The sequence below is a fragment of the Dasypus novemcinctus genome, chromosome 26 (assembly GCF_030445035.2).
Source record: "Dasypus novemcinctus isolate mDasNov1 chromosome 26, mDasNov1.1.hap2, whole genome shotgun sequence".
NCBI classification, from domain to species: Eukaryota; Metazoa; Chordata; class Mammalia; order Cingulata; family Dasypodidae; genus Dasypus; species Dasypus novemcinctus.
In genome coordinates this window covers 53393889-53415388 of record NC_080698.1, presented here as the reverse complement: position 1 = coordinate 53415388, position 21500 = coordinate 53393889, and the positions used below count along the sequence as shown (strand labels likewise).

General features: G+C 54.8%; 1 protein-coding gene and 1 long non-coding RNA gene across 3 annotated transcripts in view; one reads left to right on the top strand and one right to left on the bottom strand.

Moving 5' to 3' along the window:
* The first annotated feature begins 260 nt into the window (after window positions 1-260).
* On the top strand, window positions 261-2948 carry LOC131276101 (uncharacterized). 2 transcript variants are annotated; one of them, XR_011647568.1, is made up of 2 exons: window positions 261-354; window positions 2492-2948. It is a non-coding gene; the product is annotated as an uncharacterized lncRNA (long non-coding RNA). The 2 variants fall into 2 exon arrangements; XR_011647567.1 differs by lacking the exon at window positions 261-354 and adding an exon at window positions 1100-2297.
* A 4711-nt stretch (window positions 2949-7659) lies between these two features.
* The window catches only part of WNT7A (Wnt family member 7A), a 64952-nt gene continuing 51111 nt past the window's right edge, over window positions 7660-21500 (bottom strand). The window contains exon 4 of the mRNA XM_058288243.2: window positions 7660-10086. Coding sequence (XP_058144226.1) covers window positions 9607-10086 — 480 coding nt within the window. The 3' untranslated portion in view covers window positions 7660-9606. The remainder of the gene's footprint in view (window positions 10087-21500) is intronic.

Sequence of the window (21500 nt, the reverse complement as noted above, 5' to 3'; positions counted from 1 at the left end):
GCTGTCACCAGTGGAGATTCGTTAGTCGACAGCCTTGCGGTTCTGAGGCTGAGAACGCCGTGCAAATCCAGGCGTGCTCAGGCCACGCTTCCTGCCTGAAGCCCGGCTGCGCGCTCCAGGCTCTGCCACGTGGGAGGACACGTGGCGGCGGCCGCTGGGCTCTCCCTTCTCTTCCGGGTTTCGTGGCTTTCAGCTTCTGCTTTTGTCGCTTCTGTGGCTTTTTCTCTCTTTGTCTGAATTTCGTTCTCTTATAAAGGGGCCGAGGAGGAGGATTAAGACCACCTTGCATGGGGCGAGTCGCAGCTTACGATTTTACTCACCAGAAGAGCCTGCTTACAATGGAATGGAATAACTGTAAGAACCTATTTTTTCTGGGATCCAAACAGCTTCAGCCCACCACGGTGAAGAGGCTGGGGCTCAGAGGAAGGGGGCACCTCGTGTGATTGCTCCCCACAAAGAGCGGCTGAGCTGGGGCTGGAGCCCAGCACCTCTGGCCAAGAGCTGGGGCTCATGGTGGGCCCCTGAGAGGCAGGGCCGGAGCCTCAGAGGGGTGCACGCAGGCTCAGGGGCTTTCTTCAAACCCAGGGGTCTCCCGTCTGAAGGTGCCTCATCCCGGAGGGGGTGCTTGGCCTCCCTCCGACTCGCATGCCCCCAACCACTCCCCACCCCAAATACACACACACACACACACACACACACAGACACGCGCGCACTGGGGGGCTGCAGTCGAGCAGGCGCCAAGGGACCATGGTGACCCGAGGTCCGGCCCGTGACCTGCATCTGTGCCGGCCTTCTCGCGCGTGTAACCCTGTGCCTCTTGGGGGGGTCGTGGGGCTCGGGCGGGGCGGCTGTGGGGTGCTTCCCTTGGTGCAGGTCTGCTCTGTGCAGCGGCTGCGTGGGTCCCCCCGGGCTGTGCGGCCTGCCCTGGGGTTCTCCCCCGGTGTCCGGGGGTGACTGCAGGTGCGTGCGTGTGCGCGGGGCGCGGCACTTTTCTCTGGGTCGGAGGAGACGCGCCCGCCCGGGGCGCTGAGCTGGGGTGGGGGTGGGGTGCGGCTGCAGAGCTCACGCCTCGTCTCTAGCACATTCTTCCCGGCCCAGGAGCGTCGTTGTGGCAACCCGCGGCCGCCCTGTCAATGGAGCAGATGTGCCTGTGACTGCGTCGTCGAGGGGGCTCGAGCTGTCTCCACGCCCCCCAGCCCGGCCCCCACGCAGGCAGGCGGCTCCCAGGACAAGCCCCCTCTTGTTCTCCGGCTCCCGCCCTCCAGAAGCCCGCCTGGGCCCGCCCCTGCCCCCCAGCCCGGGCCCAGGCCGAGGGCCGGGAGAGTCTGGGGCTCTCAGTCTTCATTCATTCATACCAGCACATATTTGTTAACCCCCTACTGAGTGCTGCCCGCTGCGGACCCGGTGGCCACAAAGACAGACAGGGCCCTGCTCCCGAGAAGCTCCACAAACGTGTTAATAGGCCGAGTTCACCCTGCCTCGGGGCCTGCCGGGAGCCAGGCACTCTGCGTTGCAGTTTACATGTGTCCACTCATCTAAGGGCGTGGTAACCCTGCCGCTGTGCCCCTGGTAGAAGGGGGAAGCACAGGCACAGTTACTTGCTCTCTATGTACGGCTGCTAAATAGAGATGTGAACTCAGGCTGCCTGGTTCCAGAATCCATGGTTTTCACTATACTTAAAACAGACTCTGAAAAGGAGAAATATCGTTTCAGGTAAGGGAAAGTGGCACAAAGAAACAAAAACGGTGGAGATGTGGCGGGCCTCTGGGTTGAGTCCCATAGACAAGAAAGAGCCAGCCAGGTAAACGTCAGAGCGGGCAGCACGTGCAAAGTCCCTGAGGCAGGGTGGAGCGTGGCGTGTTGGGAGAACAGAAGTAAGGCCCCGTGGCCAGAGCGTGGGGTGGAATGTCTGGGCTGTCACAGGCGAAGCCCCGGATCTCAGGGGCTTCCCACAACAGACCTTGCTTTCTTGCCCACACATGTTCCTGACCAGCAGGTGGCCGCTCTCCTCCAAGCGGCCCCTCAGGGGTCCAGGGCCCTCCCCTCTGCGGCTCCGCGGCCCTGGCCCCTGGGTGACTGCGCTGAGTCAGCGGAAGGGAAGGAGGGTGGAGGTTGCGATGGGCCAGGCCGCTCCTCGGTGGTCCAGAGCCATGTGTCCACTCTCACCTAAGGGAGACGGGACCAGAGCGGAGCAGTGTGTGCGCCCAGAAAGATGAGGACGCGGGGGACGAGGAGCAAGCCAGCCTGGCCACACGAACAGCTGGTGGGGTGCAGGCAGGGAGAATGGTCAGACTGGGGTATGTTTGGAGGGAGAAGCCATTGGACTTGCTGACGATGGGTGTGGGGGGCGGGGAGAAGTCTCCAGGTTGGCTCAGGCCGCGGGAGGGCAGCCGAGGCTCTGATGGCACCTGCCCCTGCACGTCATCAGCGCCAAAGCCCTCTCCTCTTTGGGGAGTGGATGGGAATGCCCTCACACTAGCCTTGTGATCAGTTCTTTGCAGATTATTCCCTTCCCTGGATCCACAGCCTTTGCAATGTGACTCACCACTCCTGTCAAGGGGTGAATCTATTTCCACCCCCTTGGATCTGGGCTGGACTCATGACCTTCCTTGGCTCCGTAGAATGTCGCAGAACTAACACAGCACCAGCTGTAAGCCTGGGCCGCAAGGAGCCTGGCAGCTTCTGCTTTTGGACATCTTCCCATCTGATTTCAAGAAGCTTGAGCTAGACTGCTGGGGGATGACAGCACGGCTAGAGCCCAGTCACCCAGCCCGAGGCATCCTAGACCAGCTGCTCACCAGCTGACCCCAAAAACCGTGAGCTAGCCCTGCCAGGACCAGCAGAGCCACCTACCTGACCAACAGCTGACAGGAGATGCTAAGACCGAAGAACTGCCCAACTCATCCATGGATTCATGAGCAAGAATAAATGCTTATGGTTTGAAGGCACTTTGGGGTTGGAGGCACTTTGAGGCTTGAAGGTACTTTGGGGTGGTCTGTTACTCAGCAGTAGCTAACTGATACAGTTCCCCAAGCTGGAAAGGAGCTCTGGTCATGGAGGCAGGGATGTGGGTCCCAGACACCTCTCTGCCTTCAGCTCAAAGGCTGGATCTGGAGCCACTAAGGGAGTGTGTGGTTCTGATTCCAGAAGCTCAGGAGAGTAAGACTGCACATGAGTAGCTCCAGATACCATCTTTCCTGCAGCGGCACGGACAGGCTCCTCAGAGAAGAGGCTGTTAGAGCAGATCAGGGGTTTGTCAGGTGGGGGAAAGGATGATGAGCCTCCCCGGCAGAGGAAACCCAAAGTGCAAGATGTCCACGAGAGTGTGGGGGAATCACAGGCATCTCAGTGCAGAAAACAAACAGGGTGTGATGATGAGCGAGAGCGCATGGGAATTGCTAGGACCTTGCCTGGCACATAGTAATCACTTCATAAATGGCACCGTTGCTACTGGGCAGAAGGGACAGGGTCAAGGCTGCCAGCATGTCAGGTACCAGGGTACCTATAGGTATCTACAGGGCACTGGGGAGCTATGGATGGTGGTAGGCAGGTTGTGGTCTGGCTGGAGCTTGGAGGCTGGCATGGGTGGAGGCAGGGAGGGAGGAGGCTGTGGCATTCTCCCAGGTGAGATTCGAAGGTGGCCGGAGGTAGAACAGTGATGAGGGGAGAGCAGGGCAGTGGGAGAAACTGCAGGATGCCACGGCGAGGAAGCGTCAGAGCTTGGCGGCCCATTGCATGCACCCCGGGAGGTGGAAGGGGAGTTGAGGCTCGCGATCTGGGGTCTGGCTTGGGCAGCCTGTGGGCTCCACACCGGAATCCTTTCTCGCTGTTTTCTTTAGGCCTCTGCAGGAAAAGGCAGAAGGGCCAGGGCCATGGGGGCTGAGGGGACGGTGCAGACGATGCAGCCTCCGTTCCCTCACCTCCCGGCCTCGGGACGTTGCAGAGGTCCCTTTCCTTTCCCGAGCCTCACCCCCAGCTGAGGGGGGGAGCGAGAGGTCTCTGGGGGCTGGGGACAGAGCTGGCCTTGAGGGGGCAGGGGACAGCTCTACCGCAGGTGGAGACAGAAGTCACCCCAGGGCTCTCCTCGCCTCACCCTGGTCTGGCTGGGGGTGGCGCCTTGGTCGGGGCCGGGAGATTCATGCAAAGACTGGGCTGCCCCGGGAGTGTCCTGCGTGGCTGAAAGGCCTTCCAGGAGGCAGAGGCCGGGTCTGCCCTCTGCCAGGCTTGCCGGGCGGCCAGTGACCCATCTCTCAGGCAGGAGGTCTGGTCCCAGCGGAGCCTGCACGCGCATCTCCCGAAGGCCGAGGTCACCTGCAGTCACGCTTCGCTCCGTACTCACGGTGTTGTCAACATTCCGAAAAAAGGGGAGCGTTGACTTAAAAATCCAGATATTGGGCCTTTCTTTAAAAATCAGAGGGCCGGGCCCCAGTGTGGCCCATGGCCCCAGGGCTGACGGGCTTCCCGGCTGGGCCCGGGCACCTGCATTCTCACCGCAGTCCCGGCTTTCTGGTTCTTGGACTCGGCCTCTTCACAGGTTAGTTTTTCACGTTAGTTTTGTTGAAATGTCACTTTAGGAGTCAACCAAAGGAGGAGGAACATCTTTGTGCAACACAGACCCAAGTATTTATTACTGTAAGCTGTGTTTGAAGAATCCCATCATTCAGGGGAGCGTAACAACAGTGGGGACGATGAGAACAGGATTGTCATGAATAATAACAAGCACTCCTTCTGGAATGCCTATAATACGTATGTTTGAGCGTTTTGCATTATCATTCAGGTCCCTAAGTCCTAGCTGGATTTTTTCTATCTTTTTATCGACCACTTCTACTATCTGTTTGATTTCCGATGCACTGTCTTCCACATCACTAATTCTCTGCTCTGCCTCTTCTAGTCTGCTGATATTTGCCTCAGTGTATTTTTGATTTCTTGAACTGTGGTGTTCATTTCCATCATATCTGTTATCTTTTTGCGTATGTCCGCAATTTCCCCTCCAAGTGTTGTCTTCATGTTGTTAACTTCTTCCTTTACTTCATCAAATTTGTCGGTGATAAATGTTCTGAGATCTTTCATTGCTTGTGCAAAGTTCTGCTCCCCTTCCTGATTTTTAGTTTGTTGATTGGATTCAGCCATGTTTTCCTGATTACTGGTTTGGTTTGTAGATTTTTGTTGCTGTCTGGTCATCATTTTTTCTTGATGGGTTTAATCAGTTCCTTAGCTTCTTTGTCTAGTCTTGGAGATTAATTAGATGTTGTTTTTGCGTAAGTGTTATATCTTCTCTTTGTCACTTTGTTTCTGCGTGATGGAACTGGACTCAGGTGGGATCTCTTTTCACAAGACTTTCATGCTACTTTACTGGAATTGTAGTTGGTGCTGGGGTTTAAGATATATTTAGGGGATTTGAATCTCTGGACTGACAATATGATAGCCAGGCCCTGAGCCTCAACAGACTTCAGCTCCTACACTCTGATTTATTGGACTTACCCCACTCAGCTAACATGGAGTTGAAGAAGGTCAACCACCACACCATGGAGCTAGAGTGCCTACAACTGAAAGCAGGAGGATTGCATCCAGTACCCATGTAGAATCTAAGCCCCCACTTGACATAGATGTGCAATGGACACAACCAATCCAATGTCCACAGAGAAAATGTGGCATTGATGTGGGAAGGGTGGCCATGGTGGCTGCTGGGTGTGGGGAATGGGAGGAAGAGATGAGATGGGGAGGCGTTTTCGGGACTTGGAGTTGTCCTGGGTGGTGCTTCATGGACAACTACAGGACATTGTAGATCCCCCCAGGGCCCACTGGATGGAACGTGGGACAGTGTGGACTATGAGGTGGACCATTGACTATGGGGTGCAGCGATGCCCAGAGATGTACTTACCAGGTGCAATGGATGTGTCATGATGATGGGAGAGAGTGTTGCTGTGGGGGGAGTGGGGGGCGGGGGCGGTGGGGTTGAATGGGACCTCATATTTTTTTAATGTAATATTTTTTTAAAAAAGGAATTAAAAAAAATAAAATAAAATAAAAAAAAAGAAATAACCTTAAAAAAATAAAAAATAAAAAAAAAACAACAAAAAAAAACAAGCACTCCTCCCCTGCTTCGCCGCTCAAAGGTGCCCTACAGTCACTCCTGGGAGGGTGCTCCCAGCAGCCCTGCCACGCAGGTCTTCTCATCCTAGCGACACGCAGATGGAGAAACGGAGGCCTGGAGCACAGCTGAGCCGGATTAGGGTGTAGCGCCCCGAGCGGCTGGCACCTCGGGGAGGAGCAGCCCCAGGCCGGGGGCCAGAGGGTGCTGCAGGGCCGGGGAAGGGCTGGCAGCCTCCCGAGCTCGTCCTCTCATGGGCCCTGCTGCCCTCGTGCCAGGCCCGTTCAGGAAGGGAGGGTCTGATATCACGTTTCTGGAACCTTGCCTGGTTCTCTGGGGACACGGGTGAGGATTTCTCCTCTTTCGGGTGCCAAGGAGATGAGGAGAAGAGGGGCTGCAATTTTGGGAAGCCCCCACTGCTCACAGCAGACACTCTGGGTTTTCCAAGGCAGAGATGAATGTGACATGAGGGGCCCTCAGGAAACTCCTGTATGTTTTCTCCTCACTCACTATCCATCCACCCCTCCATATATCCGTCCAACCACCTGTCTGTCCACCCACATCCACCCACCTGCCCAACCATGCACTCACCAATCCACCTATCCACCCAACCATTCATCCACCATCACCCACCTATCCACCCACCCGCCCACCTATTCAACCACCCACTCATCCATCCACTTACCCATCCATCCTATCCACCCATCCACCCACCATCCATCCACCCTCCTATCCATCCATCTATCCACCATCCATCTATCCATCCACCCATCCACCATTCACCATCCACCCATTCATCCACCATCACCCACTTATCCACCCATCCACCATTCACCTACCTATTTAACCACCTACTCATCCATACACTTACCTGTCCATCCTATCCACCATCCACCCACCCAACATCTATCCACCATCCACCCACCCACCATCTATCCACCATCCATCCATCCACCCATCCACCCATCCATCCACCCTCCCATCCATCCACCCATCCACCATCCACCTACCTATTTAACCACCTACTCATCCATACACTTACCTGTCCATCCTATCCACCATCCACCCACCCAACATGTATCCACCATCCACCCACCCACCATCTATCCACCATCCATCCATCCACCCATCCACCCATCCATCCACCCTCCCATCCATCCATCCACCCATCCACCATCCACCTACCTATTTAACCCCTACTCATCCATCCACTTACCTATCCATCCTATCCACCCATCCACCATCTAGCCACCATCCATCCATCCATCCACCCATCCATCCATCCATCCACCCACCCACCCATCCATCCACCCATCCACCATCCACTTATTCATCCACCATCACCCACCTATCCATCCATCCACCCATCCACCAACCACCTATGTATTTAACCACCTACTCATCCATCCACTTACCTATCCATCCTATCCACCCACCCATCATCTATCCACCATCCATCCATCCATCCATCCATCCCTCCCTCCATCCAATTGTTAATTTATATACCCACACATCCATAAACCCAACGAAACAAGAAGAAAACAACAGAAGAAAGAAAGAAACCAAGCAACCATCCAGCCACTTTTATTTGCCCATGCCATGAGCCAGGCCCAGTGCTGACGTTAGGAGGTCAGACATGGCCTTGATCCTGGGGGGTTCCTGATACATGGGGGCCCCTGGAACTGTGGTCTCAGAGGTATAGGAATTTCACCAGTGGCTGTGGGGGCAGAGTTCAGAGATGCCGCCTCCTGGGGGCCTTAGCACAATCACAAGGGTCCCTGCTGTCGGCCTCACGCCACAAGCCCTCACCTGCAAGCACAGACTCCCCAGAGGCCCCCTGGGGCAAGCAGATGCACAGGCACACAGCCCTGTGGAGAGAGGCCCATGGATACCCAGGTGCACAGGGAAACCCATGGACAGGTGCACACGGGAGCCCGCCAGACGCACTCGAAGGCACAGGCACCCGACGACCCCTGAGCATCCCCAGGTCACAGGTGCACACCCGTACACGGAAATACAGACCGACTCGCATGAGAGCACCCACAGCTTCCCTCGCCACCCAGGGGAACTTCCCAGGCTGAGAGGCACAGAACGTGCTGGACCCGAAGCAGAGGGTGCGCGCTCCAGCCTCTCGCCCCCACGCCTGTATCCATGGTAAGTGGACATCGGACCCCGAGTCTCAGCAGGCCCTTGCCCCGCATCCGAGGGCTGCGCTGCCCTCCTGAGACCACAGGCAGGGCAGGGGCTCCCGCTGGGGAGGGGCGCTCCCTGAGCCGGCCTCTGCCGGCGACCACAACCCGGTCCCGGCGGCGGCCACCCGAGGCCCAGGGCGCGGGCCCTCCTGCCAGGGTCTCCTCCCGAGGTCACCCCTTCGGCAACCCTGAGCAAAATGCCCGAGCCCAGCAGGCGGAGCTCGGGGACGCGATTTCTTTCCCAGTGAAAGCGGGGATGTTGCCACCCCGGGCTGCTTCCGCCCCCTTGGCAAATCCGAACTCAAGACCCCCAGCAGCACGAGACTCCTGGAAGGGGTCCCATGGGCCCTGACCCCCCACCCAGGCCTTGCCCCTCCCTGACCCCAAAGCGAGGACCACAATTAAGCAGCGGCACAGGCTGTGGAATGAATCAGCGCAGACTTGATATAAATAAAATATTCATATAAAAATAGTCTCTTACAAAATATTCTCTTATCCAGTGGCTCAATTTCCAAAAGATGGAAACTGCGGGGAATTCTATTATTATCCTTCCTCTGTCTCTCTATTCCAAACTGGATTTTTCTAATGATGAGTCTGAACTGAGGAGGGCTAAAGGATGAGTAAAAACATTTTCCAGAAAAGGTCTCTGAATCTGGACTGGCTTAAATTTCTGGATAAGTAGCAGCAAACGGCAAAACAAAAATAGAATGCGTGTGTGTGTCTCTCTCTATATGTATGTATAAAGGATGTCTGCTTTGGGGCTTAACATCTAGTGCTGCAAGAGGTACTTGAGAAATCAACTAGTAGACACATCTGCATAAAGAACGATCAGGTACAGTTCCGTGTGGCTCCTTGTCCTAGCAACAAAATCAATCCCACAAGGAAAGTAAGCAGTCCACTTTGATTGCAGAAAACGGATCCCGACGAGGTGGAAGAATTCTTTTTAATTAAATAAATTAATATTATTTTTTATCAGAATAAATTGTTAAATATTGCTATGACGAGGCCCAAGGGTCCCAAGTGGCTGCTCGAGCCGGAGGAGGGGCCTGGGAAGTTTCTGGGGACGGGTGGAGCAGCACTGGGTGTGGAACAGAATAGTTGAGGGCTCTGGAGAGGCTTTTCCCAAAGGTGCCTGGGGGAAACCCCGAAGTGCCCTCTACAGCAGATAAGACAAGCTCAGCGTTCCTGTAGCTCCCGGGGAAAGGTCTTGCAAGCGACCTGCCTGGGTGACTCCAGCCTGCGGGCTGTCCGGTCCTCCCTGCAATCTAACTTGCAGCTGGAGGTCACGGCCACCCTGGAGCAGCACGGGGCGTGGCCCTGGGGTCACTTGCACGTGTACACCTCAGTACGCTCGCTGCACGTGTTGCACTTGACGTAGCAGCACCAGTGGAACTTGCAGTTGCACTGCCAGACACGGGCGTACTGGTGGGTGTTGTAGCCGCGGCCGCAGCACATGAGGTCACAGCCGCTGGCCTGGGGCGCCGTCTTGTTGCAGGCGCGGCCCTGCGTGCCCACGCTGCCCGTCACCGGGTCCTCCTCGCAGTAGTTGGGCGACTTCTCGATGTACACCAGGTCTGTATCCATGGGCTTGCGGTACGACAGCGGCTTCTTGATCTTCAGGAAGGTGGGCCGCTTGTTGCGGCTGGCGCGCACCGGCTCCACGTGCACCGCCTCGTTGTACTTGTCCTTGAGCACGTAGCCCAGCTCCCGAAACTGCGGCAGCGTGGTCCAGCAGGTCTTGGTGGTGCACGAGCCTGACACGCCGTGGCACTTGCACTCCAGCTTCATGTTCTCCTCCAGGATCTGCAGGGGTGGGCGGAGAAAGGCACACCACAGATCACGGCACGCCAAGGTCGAGCGCCGCCCCCCGCCCGGCCCACCCACCGCCCTGCCTTGTCAGCAATCTGCTTTACTTTTCCTTTGTGCTTCAGGAAACTCGAGACCTGGATTCGAATCCCTCCCCCTGCGGCCCTTGGGCTGTGAACTCCCTACTTGGAACTTGCTTGCCCCCCTTGCCTCTCCAACTGCAATGTGTGCCTTAGATTGGGGGAGCTTGGGGCAGGCCAGGCCAGGCTACAGATTTGTCCTCTTTGGCCTGCGCAAATTTCGAAACAGTTTTGAACCAACATTTTAAAAACCAGGAGAACTCACTTTAAAATACAGACTTCCAGGTTTTCTTGGCAAACAGAAGGGACACATGGCAATACGGGGGTGTGTATTCAAAATATTCTGTAGCTGATACGGCTGGCACTGACCTATGGGACTAGAAGCTGGCCACAGAAGCCAGCATGGCCGTCCTGCCACGTTCATCACAATCCCTGCTACATGGCAACAATATCCGGAGCTGCACCAGCCTATGCTTCCTTCACAAACTGGTACCATCCAATTTGCCACAATCCCCACCCCTCCCTGTTGCCTCCCCTACCTCGAGCTATGCTCTTTCAGAGTTCAACGGCTTTGATCAATTATGATACCCGCCAGGCCCCTGTGGACATCTGAGTTTGGGAACCCTGGCTCCAGTGGAACCTTCCCTGGCAGCTCTCCCTGACTCGCCAGCCTGGATAATGTACTCTGCTCCCCCTCTGAGTTCCCAACACCCCTTGGGCTTCCACCTTCATAGCACAAGAGGCAGCATTCTGCAGGCGTGAAAAGCCCCTCTGGGCTGTGCCTCCCCGTGCGTAGAATGGGGATCATTTTAGTACTTATTATCTTTATACAATGAAATACTACACAGCAATAAGAAAAGAATGAACTAATACATGCAACAGGAAGAATGGATCTCTAAAATATAAAGTTGAGTGAAAGAAGTTGGACACAAAAAAGAATACGCTGTAAGATTCCATGCATATGAAGCTCAAGCACAGGCAAAGGTGATGGGCAGCAATCAGAGGAGGTTGCCCTCACGGGGGCTTCCAACGGGGAGGGGACAAAGGGGCCAGCTGGGGCCCTGGAAATGTTGGCTGTTTTGATCTAGGTGCTGATTAGTCATTGCAATTGCTGCACTTGCCTGAAAGCGCTACTCCAGAAAGGAAAACATAATATTACTGAGCTCAAAGGGCTTTTGCAAGAGGAGTAAGCGACAAAGTGATGAGTGCAGTGCCGGGCACACAGCGGTTAGCTACGGTTACAGTCTCTCCCATGGGAAGGAGACCCCCCAGAGGGCACGGGCCTCACCTGTCCTGGGTTCCACGCGGACCTCGGTGCCTGAGGACGTGCCTGGTCCCTAGCAAGTAAAGCCTCCGTGGAAAGGACAGAGGGCAGGCCCGTGAGAGCCTGGGGAAGGCATTCTGCTTCCAGAACCTCACCTTGCCCTTTCACCCTGAAGACCAGGCTGATTCCACCTGCCCTGGACGGAGGCTTAGAGGGCCTGTGTGTGCAGGCGCCTAGCACAGCCCTCGTCCACAGCAGCTACAGCAACCGGCACCTGCAGTGACTTTTATTCCTCAATAAAATACTCGGGCAAAAATTCTTTATCTTACAAAACAAAAACAAAAGAACACCAGGACTCATTCTTAACCCCCCAAACCTCCTCCCGCCTTGTCCTCATGACGTCTAGTGGAGGGGTCAAGAGCCCAAGGTCTTGGGCCCAAACTATCTTGCCACCAGGGCCAGCCTCATGGGCACGGGGCCAGCGCCGTTTCACGGGGCCTCGTGCCCGCCGTCCGATGCCCTGCAGTCTCCGTTTTGAAATGCTTAGTAATTTCCTCTTTGAATGTGGGTTTTGTGTGTGGCACTCCACGGGACAACAGAGCCCGCCCCGGGGACTCGCGGCTCACCCGTGGTTCCACCTCCTGCCCCCTCCCCGGGGAGGGGTCTCGGCTGCCCCCTCCCCAGGCTCCCCTTCCTGGGCACTCGGGAGTCCCCGCCCTCCGCTCTGCCCGCGAGCGCTGGGGTGGCAGCGGGGTCGTGTCAGTCGGGGAGAGGCCTGCGTTGCACACCTGTCCTCCAGTGAAGGGCCCGCGCCGGGGCGGGGGGCCTCCAGGCCGGCGCGCGATCCCCAGCATTGCAGGGTGGGGCGAAGAGGTGGCCGACCTGCCCCGGGCTGGCGACACCAACCGGCTCTTGGCGCGTCCGGGGCATGGACGTTGCAATCCTCGGCCGTCACCCGTGTGCAGTGGGTTGGGGTGGCAGGCCCACAGGAAGGGGAGACAGACTTCCCTGAACTAAGGGGGCCCTGCAAATGATCTCACCAGCCCTGCTGCTGCGCGCCAGCCCAGAGACCTCGGCGACTTCTGAGCGTCTCTATGCGTCAGTTTCCCCCCTATGAAATGGGTGTGACCACACTATACCCAGCCTATTCTGGACATTTTCTATAAACGGGGTCACACTCTTTCTGGCCTTTTGTGACCGTCTTCTTCCACTTGGCACGTTGTAGCCTGCATCAGAACTTTGTTCCTTTTTATTTCCCAAGTAACATTCCATTGCATGGATACACCGCATTCGGTTTGCTCATTTTTCACATTTTTCATGGACAGTTGGGTTATTTCCACTCTTGGGCTATGATGAACAACGCTGCTATGAACACTGGTGCACAAGTTGTTGTGTGCACATATGTTTTCATTTCTCTTGGGTAAATACCTAGGAGTGGAATTGCTGAGTCATATGATAACTCTGTTTAGCATTAAAAAAAAAAACTTATTTTGAAATACTTTTAAACATACAGTACAGATACAAACAAACACAAACCTCATACAGAGGGCCCCAAGATAGTCCCATCCCCCAGACACCCAGATCCACCAATAGGCCTCTTTTGTGGAATCATTTTATGTCTATTTCTCTCTCATCTATCCATCCATCCGTCCGTCCATTCTCTGAACACTTGTCTGTAGGTTGTATCCATTCTACTCCTTGAACGCGTTACACTGCCATGTACATTTCCTAAGAACAAGGACGTTCATTTAAGTAGCTACCTTAAGTGCAGTTATCAACTTCAAAACATTTAACACTGATAAAAAGCTTAGGGCTGTATTCCAATTTTTTCGTATGTCCCAATAATGTCCTTTAGAGCCTTTTCTTCTCCCTTACTAGATCCTGTCCGGAATCACGAATTGCATTTCCCTGTCTCTTTGGTTGCTCTTTCATGTTTAATTTTGAGGAACTGTTTTCGAGAGCAGCTACATTATTATACATTCCCACCAGCAATGTATGAAGATCCCAATTTTTCCACATCCTTGTCAGCACTGATTATTATCTATTTGGTTCTAGTCGTTTTAGTGGGTATGAAGTGACATCTAAATGTGGTTTTTATTTTACTTCCCTGATGGCCAACGATGTTGAACACCTTTTCATAAGCTTATTGGCCCGTTGTACCCATTGAGTTTTTATAAATTATGAGCTATAGCTTACATGTAGAAGAAGCACGCTGACATGTATCTTCCTTAAAACAGTAATTATAAAGCAGCACCACGGAGCCGTCCCTCAGCATCATTGCCAGCACCCCCGAAGCCCCCCGGGCAGTGTCCCAACCACAGCCCCTCACCTCCCACCCCAGGGATAACCACAGGCTTGCTTATTTGTGGTTTTCATTTCCTTCCTTTTTAAAAATACTTTCTCCATCTGTATGTGTCCCTAAACAATACTGTCCAGTTTTGTCTGCCTTTGAACTTGACACAGATGAAATCGGGCCGTGGAGAGCTTTCACGACTTGCATTTGCCCTCCATGTGGCCTTTGTAAGGCATTTCCTTGTCAGGTGGATGCTGGAGCTATTCATCGCCACTGCCCTATTGTATTTCACTGAGTGCCCAGGCCACAATTTATTTATCCATTCTACCATGGCTGGACATGCGATTGTCCGCAGTTGGGAACTATTACGAACGCTGCCACTAGGAACATTCTTGAACAGTCTGTGCACACAAGTACGGGATTCTCTAGGGTCCATCCCTCGGGAGGGAAATTTCTGAGCCACAGGGCACGTGCATCTTAAACTTCATCAGCTACTGAAAAATGGGTTTCCAACATGTCTGTACCATCGTGCACCCCCACCGCCGTGCAGGAGGGTCCCAATTGCTCCACAAGCTCGCCAATGCTTAGTATTGCCGGAATTGGCTTTGCACACCCCCATCTCTGTGTCGCAGCCTCTGACCGAAGTAAAATCTCAATCAACCAGGCTCTAGGGCCTCAGAAATGCCTACCCTACCCTGCCCCAACACACTCGTTCATGCCTCTGAGCCTTTGCCCCCTCGCCCCCATCCCCACTTCTTAAGCCAAGGGAGAAAGGAGGGTTGGACATTTTGGCAACTATTTCCCCACTGACCGCCAAAAGGGCAATGTGTGTTATTTTGAGGACACCCCATTTGAAGGGGTTCTTACCAGGAATCAGCTGGACGCCTGTGAGCCTCTTGCAGAAAGCAGGCTACTGGCTTCCAGGGCTGGGGTGGGGGAGAGTGTGGTGAGAGGCTGCTAATGAGGACGGGGTTTCTTTGGGAAGTGATGACAATGTTCTCAGACCGATTCTGGTGGCGGTTGCACAGCATGGTGAGTACACTAAAAACACTGCAGTGTCCGCTGTAAATGGGAGACTTACACGGCCGGCGAACAACGTCGCTCAGAAGCCGGTCATCAGAAAAGGTATGGGAAGACCCTGGAAGGTCTCAGTGAGCACACCCTGTGGAGACGCATGGTAATTTGCAGGTCTGCATGTGATAGGCAGGCCCTGAGCCTCAACAGACTTCAGCTCCTACACTCTGGTTTATGGGACTTACCCCACTCAGCTAACAGGGAGGTGAAGAAGGTCAACCACCACACCAGGGAGCCAAGAGCGCCTACAGCTGAAAGCAGGAGAATTGCATCCAGCACCCACGTGGAATCTAAGCCCCCTCTTGATATAGATGCGGAGTGGACACAACCATTCCAAGGTCCACAGGATGGAGGAATAGAGTATGGATTAGAGTGGACTTACTGACATTCTATTCATGAACTATTGTGATTAGTAATCAAAGACAATGTGGCATTGGTGTGGAGAAAGTGGCCATGGTGGCTGCTGGGGGTAAGGAGTGGGAGGAAGAGATGTGATGTGGGGGCATTTTCGGGGCCTGGAGTTGTCCTGGGTGGTGCTGCAGGGACAGTTACTGGACATTGTATGTCCTCCCATGGCCCACTGGGTGGCCTGTGGGAGAGTGTGGGCTATGGTGTGGACCACTGACCATGAGGTGCAGCAGTGCTCAGAGCTGTATTCACCAAGTGCAATGAATGTCTCATGATGATGGACGAGGTTGTCGTTACGGAGGGAGGAGTGGGGTGAGGGGGGTGGGGGGTATATGGGGACCTCATATTTTTTTAATGTAACATTAAAAAATCAAATAAAGACAAAAAAAATTATTAAAAAAAAATTTGCAGGTCTGTGGCACCAGATGCCATTGCCGCCAGCTGTGGTGGGCAGTGAGCCCCGGGGCTGCGGGCTGGGCTCCTGGGGCAGCAGCTGGGGAGCAGCCCACCACCCCCGATGTGCACGGAGGGCACGAGGCCACGGCGGGATCCATGCGGGCCCCTAGTTGGATGACATTCTCTCGGCTCACCCTGCCAGCTCGGCGTTTTGAGAGCCTCAGCGATGGCATTATGTACGCATCAAGCTGGGACATCACCGCAGCTGCCCTGGCCAGGGCTGGTCACTCCAATGGGTGGGCATCCAGATGGACACCCAGACCCCCTCCCCAAGGCAAGGGCTTGATCAAAGGGATACGTGCCGGGAAAATGCTTGAAGGCCAAGCAGAATTCTTTGTTCCTGAAGCCAGGCTGGCGTCAGCTTCGTTGCTGCCCAAGGAGCGAAGTCTGGAATCGGTGATTCAGAGTCAGCTGCTCCAAGGATGTGCCAGGACTTAGAAGACACGACCCCTGTCCCTTCCTGGTGCCTGGTCCAAGCAGGTGCTCAGGAAATGCCCAAAGGTAAAACAGGGTGCAAATTATTCCACCACCCACTTCCCCCTGGGCCTGGCTCACGTTCCCATAGGGTTGAAGGCACGGCGTGGCCCAGGGGGTGGCTGGGAGCCAGGCACCCCTGCTTCTCACTTCCAGCTCCGGCTACCGGGACCGCTCACCTCCTCCACCTGCCAGCCCCCGACGGTCAACGCAGGACTCGGTACCTGCCTTCACGGGAAGCCCAGGAGACTCCCTGGACATGTTTATTGGCCACCTACTATGTGCTGGCCCTGCACCAGGATGCAGGACTACCGCAGAGGACGGGGCAGGAGAAGCGGCTGCTCTTATACAGTGAACGTTCAATGGGGGGCGGGGAGAGGGCAGGAGATAATCAACGGCACTCACTACAAAGTGAAAAGGGGAAACCACAACAGGTGGAGGGCCGGCTAGCTGAGATGGAATGGCCAGAGCCTGCTCTGTCTGAGAAGGTGACATCTGAGCAGAGAGCAGAACCCCAAGAGCAGGTCAGCAGGTGGCTGTCGGGGCAGCACAGATTTATTCCCCAGTTTAATTTCCATTTGCGTGTGCTGGGCCAAGAACAGCTGTGCAAAGGGCCTGAGGCGCTTGCAGAACAGGACTCCAGCCAGGGAGGCTGGGGTGTGGGGTGCTGAGATGGGAGGGGTGGGGCGCAGCCAGAGCCGACAGGCTCTCCATGGACCTCGGTAAGAAGGTAGGAAATTTTCAGTTTCCTTGTTTTGAACACTAGGATTTGAAGATGATTTGATTTCCTGGGCTGCTTCTGCCTCTCTGAGAATCTTGGCCTTGTATCCATACTGCTCTTGACCCTAAGAGGTCTTCAGAACCCTGGCAGCATTCGACTTTGATGGCACACCTGCCCAGGTGGGCATTTTCATCCCACTTGGCAGATGAGGAAACTGAGGCTCAGAGAAAGGAAGGAACTTATCTGAGATCACAGAGGGTGCTGGGTCTCTGCGCCTGCCTCCCCAGACCTCCCCCCAGGGTTCCCTCTTCTGTCCCACGCCCTGGGAGGCTACCCTGCAGGGCTGTCGCCGCCCGCCTGCTGGCTGCAGGGCCCTCAACAACCACCGGCTGATGGGGGCTGAGGGCGTGCAGGGTGCAATTGTTGTAACGCACCTCGCCATTTCCAGGGGGTTTGGCCAGGGAGGGAACGGGTGGGGAATCAGAGCGCGGGAGGGAAGTCCAGATGGAACCGTTACTCCCCCTGCTCCCTGCCGGCCCGGCTCCTTTTAGGAGATCCTCCTGCAGAGCCATCTCTGGATTCCGGCAGCCACCGTCTCCCCAGCCCTTTAGGGCTAAGGAGTAACAGCTCCCCACTGTCGCCAGCCCCAGGGGCTGCACCTTTCCTCGCAGCTCCTTTAACTTTACCCTCCACTTAATTTGCAATTCCTCTTTCATAGCCACATTATTGCAATATAATCCAGAAGTCCCACAAATCACCCATTTAAAATGTGCCATCCAACGGCCTGAGGTGTATTCAGATATGGGCAACTGTCACTTCAATCACTTCTTGAGCATTTTTGTCACTCCAAAAAGAAAACCGGTGGGCAGGTGCTTCAGGTTCCTCCTCCTCCCAGCCCTAGAAACCACTGATCTGCTTTCTGTCTTTCTGTCTTTACTTATTCTAGACGCTTGGATGAATGGGATCCTGCAATATCGGGCAGTACGAGGCCTCTGGGCCTGGCCCCTTTCACTGCTTTCCAGGTTCGTCCACGTTGTAGCAGGCATCGATCCTCTTTATGGCTGAATAATATTCCATTGCACAGGTATGTCACAGGTTATTCATCCATTCGTCAGTCAGTGGACAGCACTACCCCTTAGGCTCTCCCTAATGCCCCAGTTTTGAGGGTGCTAGCTGCATCTGGCTGGGCACCAGCGAATGGGCACAGCTCCGACACGGCGGTGCCAGGAAGAGCGCCCAGTTCCCTCTGACTCCAAGGCCAGAGCTCTCCCACCCTGTTGCCCGGCCTCTTGGGCATGCCCATCCCTTCCCCGTGGCTGAGCTCTGCACCTGCTGTTTCCTCGCCTGGAAGGCCAAATTATCACCCCTGCAGATTCTTGATCCAACAATTCCACCACTGAATGTTTACCCTACAGGGAGGCTCATGCATGTGTGAAATGACAAAGAGACTCACAGAGGCGTGATAGAAGGCCAAAAGAATCTGGATATCCATCAGCGGGGACTTGTTATATAAATTATAGCACAACTCTAAAGGGGATGGCCTGCTGCTATTAAAAAGAATGATGGGAGCAGATGTAGCTCAAGTGGTTGAGCGCCTGCTTCCCAAGTACAAGGTCCTGGGTTCAGTCCCTGGTACCTCCTAAAAACAAAACAAATGAACAAATGAAAAAACCAACTCTCATTGGGGAGCAGAGGTATAATAGCTCAGCATTTGAGCATGTGCTTCCCATGTATGAGGTCCTGGGTTTGATCCCCAGTACCTCCTAATAAAAAAAAAAAGGATGACACAGCCCTATACTTACCAGTGAGGGCAGAGTTGTAAACTATAGGGTTAAGATGCAGACTATGCTCTTGCAAGAGAAAGGGAACAAAGCTGCCCACGTGTGTTCAAAGCGCACCAAACATCTCTGGAAGAATACATGAGATGCTGGGGCGAGGGGCTCGCCTCTGGAGAAGGCGCTCTGGTGCCAGGGGGCCAGGGGGTCAGGAACCCCACTTGTCATGGGATTGCCTTTTGTACCTTTTGAATACTGTACCAAGTCAGAGGGAAAAAAAGTCACCTCCTCCACAAAGCCTTCCCTGATGGCCAGGGCAGGCAGGGGTTCCCTAAAACTTATCAGAGCTGCTTATCAGTGCCGCCCTGGGTTACGGGAATACCTGTCGTCTTGGTCCTGTGATAACCTGCCCATATGTCCGTATCCTTGGTCAGGCCAGCAGCTCTTTGTGACGGACACCGAGATAAGATACAGCACCCAGATTCCCCACGAGGAAGGACTGGCTTTGCAGCTAAAGGCGGTGATGAGTTGGTAAGCCAACGCTCAAAGTTATTCCAGTAATGGAAGAACTTGTAACATTGCTACAGAGGCAGTGGTCACCAGACGTTCCGAGAGGAGGGAAAGGGAAGAACAGCTGTAACATGGGGCATTACTGGCACACTGGAATTGTCCTGCATGACATTGCAATGACAGATACAGGCCATTACGCATTTTGTCAAAACCTATAGAATTGTGTGGTGCAAGGTATAAACTATAATGTAAACTGTCGACCACGGTTTGCAGCAATGCTTGAATACGTATTCAGCAGTTGTAACAAATGCACCCCACTAATGAAAGACATTATTAATATGGGAAAATGTGGGAGGGGAAGGGGTGGGGTACATGGGAATCCCCTATATTTTCAATGTAACTTTCATGTAATCTAAAACTTTAAAAATAAAGAAAAAAATACTGAGCTGAAAAAAGGGAGACCAGGAGAAGCTGCCACGTGCCTTGAGGTGGAGAGAGCAGTCTGGGATCGCCGGCAGCTGGTCTTAGGGGAAAAAGCATTGCCCGATGAAACCTTGATCTGGACATTTTTCTCAGCCTCAAAACGATCAGCTCACAACCTAATAAATCCCCACTGCAAAAAGCAGCCCATTCCTGGTATATTGCATTTTGGCAGCCTTGCAGCCTAAAACACCAACCCGGGAGGCTCCTCGGGGGCAGGGGCCAGGCGTTCACCTCCCGCTCCCCAGCCTCTGGCAAAATGCCTGGCACGGAAAAAGTGCCCGCCGGTATCTGCTGGCGGAGAACAGGGCTAACGTCGCCCGCGTGTGCACTCATCCCTTCACGCGCTCACGCACTCTGCACGGGGCACCTGTCACGGGCTTTTTCGCATCGCCATGCTGCGGAGGCCCTGGGAGGACTGAGGGCCACCCAGACGCTATCCCTGCCTGCTCCAAGCTGGCGGTCCTGAGCCAGAAGCAGCCACGGATGTAAGAATCGCCCCCCCAAAGCCAATCGTAAATGGGGGAGTCATTTCGGCCATTGCCTGAATCGGGAGGAGCTGCTCCTATGTGCCATCTCAGGATGTCTCCCCCAAAAAGGCCAGGCCTGGGCTGAGCGCTGAAAGATGGACTAGAATCAGGCAAACTTGGAGGGGAGGGCATGTCAGGCCAAGGAAACAGCACGTGCCAAGGTCCGGCGGTACAGGGTGAGAGATGGAGTTGAAGAGGCGGTGGGCTGACCACTGTGGGCCAGGGAGGTGTCTGGGTTTTCCAGTGAGCCAAGGGGAGCCCCCAGAAGGCTTTTAAGCAAAGAAGTGGAAAGCTGTGATTGGCACCTTTAAAGATCATTCTGGATACTGAACTGAAGAAGGTGGCGGAGGGCACTGTGGAGACCCCAAGGGAAGCTGACACCATCACTCAGGCCAGAGAGAACGGCAGTGCCGACGAAGATACCGGCAGCGGGGAAGGGAAGGAGACAGAAGACGGAGCAAAATCGGCGAGACTGCTGGGTGAACAGTCCACAGGGGAGTCACTTCATTGAGACAAGAAACCACAGAGTGCCCAGGCTAGGGAAGTGGGACTTGGGGACACTGTCCGGGGCCAGAAAAGGGGCACCTGGAGAGCAGAAGCCCCACTGGTGCCGCTGGAATCTGGCTCCAGTCAGCTCGGGGGCCCGCAGGGAATAACGGGGAGTTCTTGGGATTCGGTCACTGTCGTAACTAGAACACGTGGCTGAGACCAGCCACGAATGGGGCAAACACCTGGAATTCTGTCACCACTAACAATGGACAGGATGGGAAGACCAAGGAAGGCTGAAAGCTTGCAATGACTGCAATTCAGTATGAGCTAAGAGGCGGATTAAAAGCCAAAAGTCTGAGGCACATCAAACGAGAGCTGGTGCCCCCCAAAATGGAGGGGGTGGTCTTGCTTGGTGGTTTCCAAAACGGGCTAACTCTGGCCTTCCTCCTAGGAGATGGGCAGAAACACAGCACGTGTAGAGGAGGGGGCCAGTCGGGGAAGGGGGCTGGAGACCGCAGGCTGAGGAGCTGGAGCTGCTCAGCCCAGCAAGCCGGGGTCCCTGGTCACTGCCCCTGCCTCCAGGCTCTGCAGGGCTGTCCTAGAGCTGGGGAAGTGGCAGGGCCTGAGGGCAGAGCTGGGACGGGGACTCGTGGGGCAGCAGAGCCCAGCTCAGGGAGTGGCCGCCCTTTCCCCCACTGAGGGGGCTGCTGGGGAGGGGATGAGCTCCCTGTCCTGGGAATGTGTGCGCTCATCGGCTGCGGTCTGGAAGGGAGATTCCTTGCACAGGGTGGGGCAGCTCCTGCTGAGGTGCTTCTGTGCTCCCCAAACATGTCCAGAAGTAGCAGGAAGGATTTTCT